Here is a 13939-nt window from a genome sequence, read left to right on the forward strand (position 1 = left end):
TGAATACCATGGCTCACTTACCTCAATGGACAACAACTACTCATCTGGAAATGTTTCTGGAATGGGTAAGGACTCCTCATCATGCACCAAACGGCTCAAGTGGTTAGCCACCACGTTTTCACTCCCTTTCTTGTCCCGAATTTCAATATCGAACTCTTGGAGAAGAAGCATCCAGCGAATAAGCCTTGGTTTGGCTTCTTTCTTCGTAAGCAAATACTTCAAAGCTACGTGATCAGAATAAACAATGACTTTAGTGACAATTAAATAAGAACAAAACTTATCTAATGCAAACACAATAGCAATGAATTCTTTTTCAGTGGTAAAATAGTTCAATTGGGCGTCATTCAAGGTCCAGGAGGCATAATAGATGACATGTGGCTGCTTGCTCTTCCTTTGGCCTAAAACAGCTCCAATTGCATAATTTGAGGCATCGCACATGAGCTCAAAGGAAGGCTCTAATCTGGTGGAATTATGATAGGGGCCGAAGTGAGCAATTCCTTGAGGTGTTTGAAGGCTTTCTCACATTCCCCATTGAAGTCAAAGGGCACATCCTTTTGAAGAAGATGACAAAGAAGTTGGGATATCTTTGAAAAATCCTTGATGAACCGTCTATAGAATCCTACATGTCCAAGAAAAAAACGAACCTCTCTCACCGAAGTGGGGGAGGGTAAATAGCGTACAAGATCTATTTTTGATTTATCAACCTCAATTCCTTTTTCAGAGATCATGTGACCCAAAACTATGCCTTGTTTTACCGTAAAATGACATTTTTCCCAACTTAAAACAAGGTTAGTTTTAATGCATCGTTTCAAGATTAAGGTGAGATTAGCCAAACAAATCACCAAAAACACTAAAATCATCCATGAAGACTTCAATGATCTTTTCAACATAATCTGAAAAAATACTTACCATGCATCTTTGAAATGTGGCTGGTGCATTGCATAAACCGAATGTCATTCGACGATAAGCAAACGTACCAAATGGGCAAGTGAAAGTGGTCTCTTTTTGATCTTCTGGTGCTATGACATTCTGATTATAACCCAAATAACCATTAAGAAAACAATAAAATGCATGACCAGCTAACCTTTCAAGCATTTGATCAATTAACGGCAAAGGGAAGTGATATTTCCTTGTGGTGGTGTTGTGCTTTTTATAATCAATGCAAACTTTCCAACCGGTTTGGATACGGGTAGGCACAAGCTCATTCTCTTCGTTCTTCACCACAGTGACTTTATTCCCTTGATGTTGGCCAAGGTCCATCCAATGGCTGTTTTGTATTCCTTTAACACCCTCACCAACTTCTCTTCTTCTTGTGCCGTGAGTGAGGAAGAGACTATGATGGGCAAAGTCTCTTGGTCTCCCAAGAAAACATACTTCAAATGGCTTGGTAACTATTTAAGTTTGAGGGAGGGTGCCTGAATTACTGAGGGTAGCAATTTATTAGTTGAAACTGAACTTGAAATTGGGATTAAAAGCTTACCATTTTGTTGTGGCAATGATTCTAAGGCAGCCACCATCTTAACCACTTCTTCACTAGGGTGCACGACAAGGATGTCTTCATGTATGCTGTGGGTGGGCATAGGTCCTGCTCCTTCGTTTTTGAGGCCCATTCCTTTCATAATGGTTATTTCAAGGGCATCCTCATTCAAATTTTCAAGGTATTACTATGCCAATGAATCAATTATATTAATAGAAAAACAAGAATGATCATCACTAGGATACCTCATGGCATCAGAAATATTGAAATCAATAACATCACCATCAAATTCCATTGTCAACATCCCTTTGAACACATCGATCTTGGTGCGGGCTGTTTTCATGAATGGTTTTCCAAGTAGGATTGGCAATGGAGGAGAATGGTCTGAATCTTCCATTTCAAGCACATAGAAGTAAGCCGAGAAGATTAAGTGATTAACCTGCACCAAAACATCTTCCAAAACTCTTTTTGGATATGCATTAGAACGATTGGCCAATTGGATAATAACACCATCATTTTTCATCTCTCCTAAGTTTATAGATGAATAAACAGAATAGGGCATGACATTAATGGAGGCACCTAAGTCTAACATGGCATGTTCAAACCGAGTATTGCCAATAACACAAGGAATTGTAAAACTACTGGGATCCTTGCATTTAGGGGGCAGTTTTCGTTGCAAGACAACTGAAACATTCTCATCTACCCTTACCACCTCCTTGTTCGAAATCCTCTTCCTTGTTGTGCAAAGTTCTTTCAAGAATTTAGCATACTTTGGGACTTGTTTGATTGCATCCAAGAGCGAGATATTGACTTGTACCTTCCTAAATTTCTCAAGAATGTCCTTGTCACTCTCTTCCTTCTTTGATTTCATAAATCTGCGAGGGAAAGGTACATTGGGTGGAATAGGGTTAGAATTAACAGAATTTGATCCTATCTTACCTGTGTTGGATGGATTAAGGGGCGTTGGGGGTTGCAGCAAGGATTGCTCAATCCTTGTCGAGGCCTTGTCTTGTTCCTCCTCCTCGAATTGTAGTTTCTCGTCCTCCTTTTGGCTTGATTTGGGTGGTTTTGGGTCAGTTCCAAATCCTTCGTATTGTTGTGCATTCAAGGCTCAGTTGCCAATTAGGGTCTTGGTAGTAACGAGTGTTTTGTCAACCAAAGCTCCTCCCGCTGAGGCATCTAGCATTTGTCTTTCAATTGGAAGAAGTCCTTCATAGAAATTGATGCGAAATATATTAAGCACACAAATTAAACCCTCTTTTTGTCAAATTGTAGTAAAGATGTAAGTAGGGATCGTTCTAGACCGGGGATTAGGAGGGATTGCTAAACGCTTGGAAACTGACTTAAACACTCAAAAACAAAGTTAAAAACACTAAACTAGACTCAAAGAATGCAAAACTAAAAGTTAAAACACTTAAACAAACCTAAAACTTAAAACAGCAACTAGAAGGCTCAAAACTGCCTAAAAACCACTTTCTGGGCAGTTTTGAGCACTTACACTAATCTGGACGAAATTGGTTGAAAACTTGAATCAAAACACCTAGAAACACAAATCAAAACACTTTCTAACTAATCTAAGACTTCAAAATAAAGGGGGAATAGTTTTGGACAGAAATTGAAAACAAAACAGAAACTTTAATTAACACAGATTGTAAAAACGATTTTGGTGAAAAGGATGGATAAAAGGCTAGTTAGGAGGTTCTTCTCCACACATGTCACACTTGCAAACAAAACGATTTTCAGTTGTTCTTCCGATAAACTATGAATACTCAACGCCCCAAGTTAACCGTGAATTGCACTAATTAACCCTCAGTTTTTCCAGAATTTATCAAGTTGGATGATTGCATACGACAACTCAAAACATTCCCTACAAGTTCCCTACATGAATTGCATAATAGAGATACAAGCAAGAATCATTACGTTCTATGAAAAACATAAGCATTGACGAAGCATTTGTTACTATGAATTGCATGAAACTTATGCTAAGAATTCATTCAACGCGATAGTTTTCAAGCGATCTTCACTACTTGTGATTATAAGATTATAACTATTAGGTGAAACTCCCTCATAATCTAGCATCATATTCATGCATGAAAATTAAGCGTGCACTCTCAATCAACATACACAAATAAGTTATCAATCAAATAGATGAACGAATTGAATCCATAACTCATGAAATAACAACTGAATGTAATCGAATCAAATTGCAAGCATGTACATGGTTTCGAATCACCCCCCAACTAAGGGGGTTTAGTTCCTCATACTCACAACACAAAGTTTATTGAATTGAAACATCGAAGACATAAGAAAGATTACACCTAAAATGCCAAAGAAGTCCACTTTGAATTCTGCACAGAAAGCTCCTCTTTCTTCTTCTCCTTGTTGCGGCAGAGTTGGTTTAGGGGGTTTTTGGATGGGTTTGGATGACTTTGGATGAGGGAGAATGGTGGAAAACTATCTAGGATAGGTGTAGGGCACGGCTAGGAAGGTTTGGGGTCAGAGAATATGGATTTGGGTGTAGGTTGGGCTCGGCAAAGGTGAGGGACAGGTTCTGGCGTGAATGGAGTTTCTGGATGTGTTTTTGGTTTTTTAGAAGGGAGTTAGGATGGTAGGGTGGTGCGGCAAGGTGTGGGAGAGAGTTATGGAGGTGTGGAATGGTGTCTAAAGGTGGAGGATGGTGGCTGGAATGGATGAATGGCTGCGGCAAGGAAGGGATTTGGGTTATGGTGGCTGCGGCAAGGTGGGGAAAGGGATGTAGTTTTCTGATTTTTATGGAGAGGGCAGAAGATGTGCGGCTAGGGTGTAGAAATATATATATATAGGCACTTAAAAACCCTAGCAATTCAGATTAGAACAATGGGCTAGGGTTAAGGTTTGTAAAATAGGGCTTTTTGGATGGAAAGGTGCGGCATAGGCTTAGGGATTTCCAATCAGATTTTTGCATGTGAACAAGGCCTAGGTGCGGCTGAAACAATGGGCTAGGGTTAGGGTTTAGGTACGGCATAGGTCCAAGAGTTAAGGATGGGTCATCCAAAAGCCCAAAACCGAGAATAGAAACTCACGAAAATGGAAACCTCCAAGAATAGAAACTTCCAACTTTAGAAACTTTGGTTGCCAATTCCGATTTAGGAAAGATCAACCCAAAATGGAAACTTTTAGGCTTAGCTTTCCTACTTCAAGTAGGAAACCTCAAATCTTCAACTCTTCAATTTCATCCCAACCTTGCGTTCCAAGCATGTCCTTTTTACTTCAAGCTCACTTTCTGCTCCAAAAGCTCCAAACTGCATCATTTCATGTAATACGTCCGCTAAACCTGAAAACACAAGAAAGTAGCTTAAAAGACTACTTTAACGAAGAAAACATAACAAAGATGCATAAGAACTAGCTAACTAAGGCGCATAAATATGCTCCTATCAAATTCCCCCACACTTAGCTTTTGCTAGTCCTCGAGCAAAACAAACAAAAGAAAGAAAACAAAATGAAACAAACTAACCAAAACAAAACCTAAACCTTCCAACAATTGCCTCAGGGATTTCCAATGCACATGACATGTTAAAGATTGTTATCCCCACAAATTTGAGTCATCTTTACACAAGCACATACTTAATTAAAGCCACCACTTACTAATTCACAAGTAATCAATCAAAACAATGCTTTGAATGTAGTAACATGCCTTAGAGAATTCCCTCAATTCCTTACAAGATATACACTCTATTTTCACTCAGATTTTCTAACTCCACACCCTACACTAGTCATATGTGAGAAGATTGATGTAGAAATGAAAACGAATGCTCACATAAATGTATCACAAAGAACGCAATTTCTAGAGTTATGAAGCATGTTTAGATATGATCTCATGAATGGAATGCTACTACTTAGATGCGAGAACCAGTGACACCATATGCTCATACCAAATTCAAACTCCACAAATTGAAACACATAACACTCAAGATAGAAGTTAAGGGTTGTAATGGGGCTTGGGGTGTTGGTTAACAAGGAAAGGATAAGGAAAACAAACGTTCTTCAAGCAATAGTAAGCAAAGCAATGAAATTGAGACTTAGAATTCACTTAGAGTGCAGAAATTAACTTTAAAACACAAGGGAAAGATTTAAACAACTCCTTAGGGCCGAATTCATTGTTTTGGACCCTTACTTCAACAAACAATACTTTGGAACTCTTTTTCTCAACTTTTCAACTCTTTTTTCACACTTTTCATATTTTTTTTCTTCATTTTTTCTTTTTCCACGAATTTTTTATTTTCTTTTCTCTTTCCACACGTGCCTATGGCACACAAAATCACAAAAGAAATACTTCCCCCACACTAGTTTTCTGCCAACATAAATCAAAAGGAATTCAATTTGAATCATGCTTTACTATGCTTTAAGAACAAGGGTTTGGATGGTCCTAAACTAGGCTAGGTGAGGAAAACATGGGTTAACAAATAACGAAGGCTAACAAGGCTCAATGGGGTTAAAACCTACAAATCACAATGACATAGGGCACACGGCTTTTTGGCTAAGGTGGTGGTCACTACACAACTTCATCTTGAATATGTGTTATGCAAATCAATAACATGCTTTGAATGAAATGGGCATGAGTTCTAGCATTTGGAACTAAATGATGAAACGCCTTCTAAGTAGCAACCAAGCAAGGAATAATGAGATCATGCAACGACTTAGAAAACAAAGAATGCACAGATTTTAACTCTCCAAATAAGCGTTTAGGCTCAAGTCTCACAAGGTTGTAGCGTTAGTTTGAGTTCCTTCCTTCAAGCATGTTACAAAAACTGATTTTTTCTTTTATGATTGCATGTGAATTCATAAGTTATAACCACAACTCAACATAACAAAGAGTAAATCAAACTTTCATCCATGTTAGTCACTTTCTTTAACAGTCATGCACTTAAAAACCAAATCCTCATCATTGTGTTGGAAGGTACCCTAAGACACAAACAAACACAAAAACAACTCTTTTTGGGTTTTTAAAACAAATTTTTCAAATTTTTATGTAATTTTCGGATTTTTACTTCAAAACACACTAAAACACATCAAAACTGCTCAAAAACACTTAAAAACAGCAAGGAACAAGTCTTCAAGTTTAGGGTGATAAAATCCCACGAATTTGTATCTAAAACACTTAGTTACCCCCCCACACTTAAATCAAACATTGTCCTCAATGTTTCAAGCATAAAATCACACTAAACAAAAAGAAACACACAAACAGCAACTAAAACAACTAAATAGGCAGATTCGAAATAAATAACAAAGGGAAGAGTTTAGGAACGCAAATCTGGAATTGGAGTGATTCCGTGGTCTTCCTTTGTTGCATTGCATGGGTTGCCTCCCAAGTAGCGCTTTCTTTAACGTCGTACAGCCGGACGAAAAGCCCATTCACTCTCCATTTGTGCCCACGGCACCCAAAGAAATATCATCCACGGTTTGTTCGACAAAGTTCTCAAAATATGGCTTCAAACGATGTCCGTTCACTTGGAATTCATGACCTGTTTTGAGACTTTGAATCTGGATGGCACCATAAGAAGATATGTTAGTAATAACAAACGGTCCAATCCACTTAGAACGTAACTTACCGGGAAACAACCGTAAACGGGAATTGAACAATAGCACTTTCTGCCCAATTGAGAATGATTTCCCACGGATCATGTTGTCATGGAAAGCTTTGGTCTTTTGCTTGTAAATGCTTGCATTATCGTACGCCTCAAGCCGTATCTCATCAAGCTCATTCAATTGCAATCTCCTTTGACTTCCTGCTTCCTCGAGGTTCATGTTAAACTTCTTAATGGCCCAAAGTGCTTTGTGCTCCAATTCAACAGGAAGATGGCACGCCTTGCCATAGACAAGTCGGAAGGGGGACATCCCAATGGGGGTTTTGTACGCCGTACGATACGCCCAAAGTGCATCATCTAACCGTAAGCTCCAATCCTTCCTTGTTGGCCCCACGGTCTTCTCTAGGATTTGCTTGATCTCACGGTTAGAAACCTCGGCTTGCCCATTAGTTTGAGGATGGTAAGGTGTAGAAACCTTATGGGTGACACTGTATTTCCTCAATAACGCTTCAATAGTCCGATTGCAAAAGTGTGACCCTCCGTCACTAATGATCACTCGTGGCATTCCGAACCTTGCAAAAATGTTAGTTCTAATAAAATCTGCAACCACCTTAGAATCATTAGTCCGGGTGGCCTTGGCTTCCACCCACTTTGACACATAATCAACCGCAAGCAAAATATATGTAAAGCCATACGAAGAAGGAAAAGGACCCATAAAATCAATACCCCAAACATCAAAAATTTCAACATTTAGGATAGAAACCTGCGGCATTTGGTCCTTTGCACTAATACCACCCATTCGTTGGCATTTATCACATGTTAAGCAAAAAGTTTTAGCATCTTTAAAAATACTCGGCCAATAAAATCCACATTGTAACACCTTAAGGGCTGTGCGTTGTGTACCAAAGTGCCCTCCACATGCATATGTGTGACAAAAACTCAAAATTGAATGACATTCAGAATCGTGCACACAACGACGTATAATCTGATCGGGGCAAAATTTCCATAAGTACGGATCATCCCACACATAAAACCGTGCATCATGCCTAAGTTTATCACGTTGGTGCCTAGTGAACTCACTTGGAATACGTTTTGACACCAAAAAATTAACAATATCGGCATACCAAGGCGCACTAACCTTAATGGACAGCAATTGTTCATCGGGGAATGTCTCCAAAATCGGCAAAGGCTCCTCATTATGCACCATTCGGCTTAGGTGGTCAGCCACCACGTTTTCACTTCCCTTCTTGTCCCGAATCTCTATGTCGAACTCTTGAAGTAACAATATCCATCGAATAAGCCGTGGCTTGGCCTCCTTTTTGGTGAGCAAGAACTTCAGAGCTGCATGATCAGTGAAAACAATTACTTTAGTTCCAATTAGATATGATCGAAATTTATCTAAAGCAAAAACAACGGCAAGGAGTTCTTTTTCCGTAGTGGAGTAGTTCAATTGTGCATCGTTCAACGTCCGTGAGGCGTAGTAAATGACATGCGGCCTCTTGTCCTTTCTTTGTCCTAAAACAGCTCCTAAAGCATAGTCGGACGCATCACACATGAGCTCGAACGGTAGACTCCAATCCGGTGGGACAATGATGGGTGCCGTGGTCAACAACTCCTTGAGTTGTTTGAATGATGCTGTGCACTCCTTGGTGAATTCAAACGCCACTTCTTTTTGTAGGAGTCGGCAAAGAGGTTGTGCTATCTTCGAGAAATCTTTGATAAACCTACGATAAAATCCTGCATGGCCAAGAAACGAACGAACCTCTCTAACCGAAGTCGGAGAGGGTAAGTGACGTACAAGATCTATTTTCGACTTATCAACCTCAATACCCTTTTCAGAGATTATATGACCTAAAACGATACCTTGTTTAACCATAAAATGACACTTTTCCCAATTAAGCACAAGGTTAGTTTCAACACAACGTTTTAGGATCACACTTAGATTATGTAAGCAACTATCAAATGAATCACCAAAGACGCTAAAATCATCCATAAACACTTCAATTATCTTCTCTACATAATCAGAAAATATACTCATCATGCATCTTTGAAATGTAGCAGGTGCGTTACATAAACCAAAAGGCATGCGACGATATGCAAATGTACCAAACGGGCATGTAAAAGTGGTTTTTTCTTGGTCCTCAGGTGAAATGACAATTTGATTATAACCAGAATAACCATCAAGAAAACAATAGAAAGCATAACCCGCTAACCTCTCAAGCATTTGGTCAATGAACGGCAATGGGAAGTGGTCCTTCCTCGTGGTGGTGTTTAGCTTCCTATAGTCAATGCACACCCTCCAACCGGTTTGAATCCGTTGAGGAACAAGCTCATTCTCGGCATTAGCTACCACCGTCACTCCGGATTTCTTTGGCACGCATTGAACGGGCGAAACCCACTTACTATCCGAGATTGGATAGATAACCCCACAATCTAGAAGCTTTATGATCTCCTTTTTCACTACTTCCATCATCGGAGGGTTGAGACGGCGTTGAGCCTCTCTAGTTGGTTTGGCCCCCTCCTCAAGAAATATGTGATGCATACAAGTCGTAGGGCTTATACCTTTAATATCGGCCAATGTCCAACCTAAGGCAGATTTGAACTCCTTCAAAACTCGAAGCAATTTCTCCTCCTCTTGTGCCGTGAGGGAGGAGGAGATGATGGCAGGTAGTGTTTCATTTTCTCCCAAGAAAATGTACTTCAGATGGCTTGGCAAAGGCTTGAGTTCAAGGATAGGTGCCTGAATTATAGATGGAAGCAATTTGTTAGTCGAAATGGGAATGGACTCACGGTTAGTATACTTACCATCAAGCTTAGGTAAGGACTCAAGGGCAGCCACAACTTCAAGTAATTCCTCACTAGGGGGCACGGCATGGGATGAACCATGTATGCCGTGAGCATGCATGCAATCAGCCCCCTTTGTTTTGAGTTCCATGCCTCGTGTAATGACTTTTTCAAGCACATCGTCATTTAAATCGTCGAGATATCCCTGCGCCAAAGAGTCAATTATATCAATAGAAAAGCATGAATGGTCCTCACTAGGGTATTTAATGGAATCAGAAAGATTAAAATTAACAACTTCCCCATCGAATTCCATGGACAAAGTTCCACTATACACGTCAATCTTTGTCCGGGCCGTCTTCATGAATGGCCTTCCAAGTAGAATGGGCAACGAAGGAGCATGGTCCGACTCATCCATTTCGAGGACATAGAAATCCGCTGGGAAGACTAAATGATTAACCTGCACAAGAACATCTTCCAAAACTCCCTTTGGATAGGCGTTAGATCTATCGGCCAATTGTATTATTACCCCATCATTTTTCAACGCTCCTAAGTTCATAGATGCATAAATGGAATATGGCATAACATTTATAGAAGCACCTAAATCAAGCATGGCAGATTCAAACCTATTGTTCCCAATAACACAAGGAATGGTAAAGCTACCTGGATCTTTACATTTGGGAGGTAATTTGCGTTGCAAGATGGCGGACACATTCTCACCTACCTTGACCACTTCCTTGGTCGCCATCCTCTTCCTCGTGGTACACAACTCCTTCAAGAACTTAGCATACCTCGGAACTTGCTTGATTGCATCTAACAAAGGTATGTTAACTTGAACTTTCCTAAAGGTTTCAAGGATATCCTTTTCTGCCTCTTCTTTCTTCGTTTGCATGAACCTACTAGGAAAAGGCACATTTGAAGGGAAAACATTAGTATGAACTGAATTGGACACATTCTTACCTTTGTGGGACGAATTGGGCAGATTTGGGACATTAGGGACTTGCGGCAAAGGTGGAACCACCTTTGCCGTGGGCTGCTTTGATGCCTCCTCTTCCATTTCCAAAAGTTCATCCTCATTATGACCTGTTTTTGGTGTAGGACCTGCCCCAACTTCCTTACCACTTCTTAGGGTGATAGCTTTGGCACTTTCGAAACCTCCCTTCGGATTTGGAATGGTGGAACTAGGGAGTTGTCCGGGATCTCGAAACTTACCTACAAACTCGGCAATCTGCCCAATTTGTTTCTCAAGTTGATCCACCCTTTTATCTTGGTTTTGCATAGCCTTAGCTTGATCTTCCTGCCCATTAGACAACTTAGTTAGTATCTTAAGAAGTGCATCATTGTCAAGAGACGTACCTGAGGCACTTGGGCCGGATTGGGCTTGATTTTGGGGTAGGCCGTAGGTTTTGGGAAAGAACCCCGGGGGTTGTTGCCTAAAGCCTCCTTGGTTCTGAGGTTGCTGGGGATCCCTCCACTTGAAGTTTGGATGGTCTCGCCACCCCGGATTATACGTGTTGGAGTATGGATCATGCCTTGACTGATTTTGGCCTTGAAACCCAATGGCATTCGCACTCTCCCATCCGCCATTCTCAATCAACTGTGGACATTTTTCAGAGACATGTCCTTGGATGGAACATACGCCACATACAGTTGTTCCTTGCATCTTCATGCCCTCGGCCATCTGAGACACAAGAGAAGTAAGATTAGCCAATTGTGAATGAAGATCGGAAGTCGAACTTACCTCATGTACTTGGTGCCGTGGGGGTCCTCTTTGGCCTACACCTTCGTACTGTTGAGCGTTCAACGCTCTATTAGCAATCAAGACCTTGGCAGCCATGGGTGTCTTGTCCACCAATGCTCCCCCCGCCGAAGCATCAAGCATTTGACGTTCTAGAGGTAGGAGACCCTCGTAGAAGTATTGCAACAGTAACTCCTCCTTCATCTGATGCTGTGGACAAGAAGCAACAAGTGATTTAAACCGTTCATAATATGTAGGAAAAGACTCACCTTCTTCTTGCTGAATTCCGCTTATCTTTTTGCGGAGGAGGATGATGCGAGAAGTTGGAAAGAACTTCTCCAGGAACGCTCTCTTCATACTTTCCCACGATGTGACAGTTCCGGGAGCTAACTCATATAACCAATCCTTGGCTTTATCCATCAAAGAGAATGGAAAAGCCTTCATCTTCAAGATATTTCCGTCAACATTGACGGGAGTCATACTAGAGCAAACTACTTCAAATTCTTTCAAATGTTTGTTAGGATCTTCCATGGACAAGCCATGGTATTTAGGAATATGATGAAGTAAACTTGACTTTAATTCAAACTCATCTGTCTTACCTTGGGCAGCCATGGGGTATTGAATGCACAAGGGCGCGGCATTATCCAAACCCGAGGCGGAAAGCTCCTTGAGTGTACGATTGTCCATGGCCATGCCTTGGACTTCTTCAAATATCCCTGCCGTGGCTTCCTCCTCCTCTTGTTGTACGTTTTCTTCAAGGTCAGATTCGGAACTGGTTGGATGATGCTCTTGCTGGTTCCTAGCTCTCCTTAACTTCCTCTCAAAATCGTCGTCAAAATCCAAGATGTTTGTACGAATCGGTTGAGAGCTTCTAGTCATACATTAGTACCTAAGAAACAAGAAACAAAAATTAGGTCAGAAACTTAAATTAAGTCAGAAACAAAGTGAAATAAAAGAAACGAAAACAATCCAAGGGATTAGCAAAATTGCTAATCCCCGGCAACGGCGCCAAAAATTTGATGCGAAATATATTAAGCACACAAATTAAACCCTCTTTTTGTCAAATTGTAGTAAAGATGTAAGTAGGGATCGTTCTAGACCGGGGATTAGGAGGGATTGCTAAACGCTTGGAAACTGACTTAAACACTCAAAAACAAAGTTAAAAACACTAAACTAGACTCAAAGAATGCAAAACTAAAAGTTAAAACACTTAAACAAACCTAAAACTTAAAACAGCAACTAGAAGGCTCAAAACTGCCTAAAAACCACTTTCTGGGCAGTTTTGAGCACTTACACTAATCTGGACGAAATTGGTTGAAAACTTGAATCAAAACACCTAGAAACACAAATCAAAACACTTTCTAACTAATCTAAGACTTCAAAATAAAGGGGGAATAGTTTTGGACAGAAATTGAAAACAAAACAGAAACTTTAATTAACACAGATTGTAAAAACGATTTTGGTGAAAAGGATGGATAAAAGGCTAGTTAGGAGGTTCTTCTCCACACATGTCACACTTGCAAACAAAACGATTTTCAGTTGTTCTTCCGATAAACTATGAATACTCAACGCCCCAAGTTAACCGTGAATTGCACTAATTAACCCTCAGTTTTTCCAGAATTTATCAAGTTGGATGATTGCATACGACAACTCAAAACATTCCCTACAAGTTCCCTACATGAATTGCATAATAGAGATACAAGCAAGAATCATTACGTTCTATGAAAAACATAAGCATTGACGAAGCATTTGTTACTATGAATTGCATGAAACTTATGCTAAGAATTCATTCAACGCGATAGTTTTCAAGCGATCTTCACTACTTGTGATTATAAGATTATAACTATTAGGTGAAACTCCCTCATAATCTAGCATCATATTCATGCATGAAAATTAAGCGTGCACTCTCAATCAACATACACAAATAAGTTATCAATCAAATAGATGAACGAATTGAATCCATAACTCATGAAATAACAACTGAATGTAATCGAATCAAATTGCAAGCATGTACATGGTTTCGAATCACCCCCCAACTAAGGGGGTTTAGTTCCTCATACTCACAACACAAAGTTTATTGAATTGAAACATCGAAGACATAAGAAAGATTACACCTAAAATGCCAAAGAAGTCCACTTTGAATTCTGCACAGAAAGCTCCTCTTTCTTCTTCTCCTTGTTGCGGCAGAGTTGGTTTAGGGGGTTTTTGGATGGGTTTGGATGACTTTGGATGAGGGAGAATGGTGGAAAACTATCTAGGATAGGTGTAGGGCACGGCTAGGAAGGTTTGGGGTCAGAGAATATGGATTTGGGTGTAGGTTGGGCTCGGCAAAGGTGAGGGACAGGTTCTGGCGTGAATGGAGTTTCTGGATGTGTTTTT

The 13939-nt window shown here is 40.2% G+C and overlaps 1 protein-coding gene across 1 annotated transcript; it reads right to left on the bottom strand.

The window, feature by feature from the left end:
• Positions 1-1664: 1664 nt before the first annotated feature.
• LOC139194704 (uncharacterized) lies at positions 1665-9976 on the bottom strand. The gene is made up of 2 exons (XM_070819608.1): positions 9847-9976; positions 1665-2563 (listed from the first exon to the last, which is right to left on the bottom strand). The coding sequence occupies exons 1-2, from the start codon at positions 9974-9976 to the stop codon at positions 1665-1667; spliced, it is 1029 nt and encodes a 342-aa protein (XP_070675709.1).
• Positions 9977-13939: the final 3963 nt, after the last annotated feature.

Source organism: Malus domestica, chromosome 03, assembly GCF_042453785.1.
Source record: "Malus domestica chromosome 03, GDT2T_hap1".
NCBI classification, from domain to species: domain Eukaryota; kingdom Viridiplantae; phylum Streptophyta; class Magnoliopsida; order Rosales; family Rosaceae; genus Malus; species Malus domestica.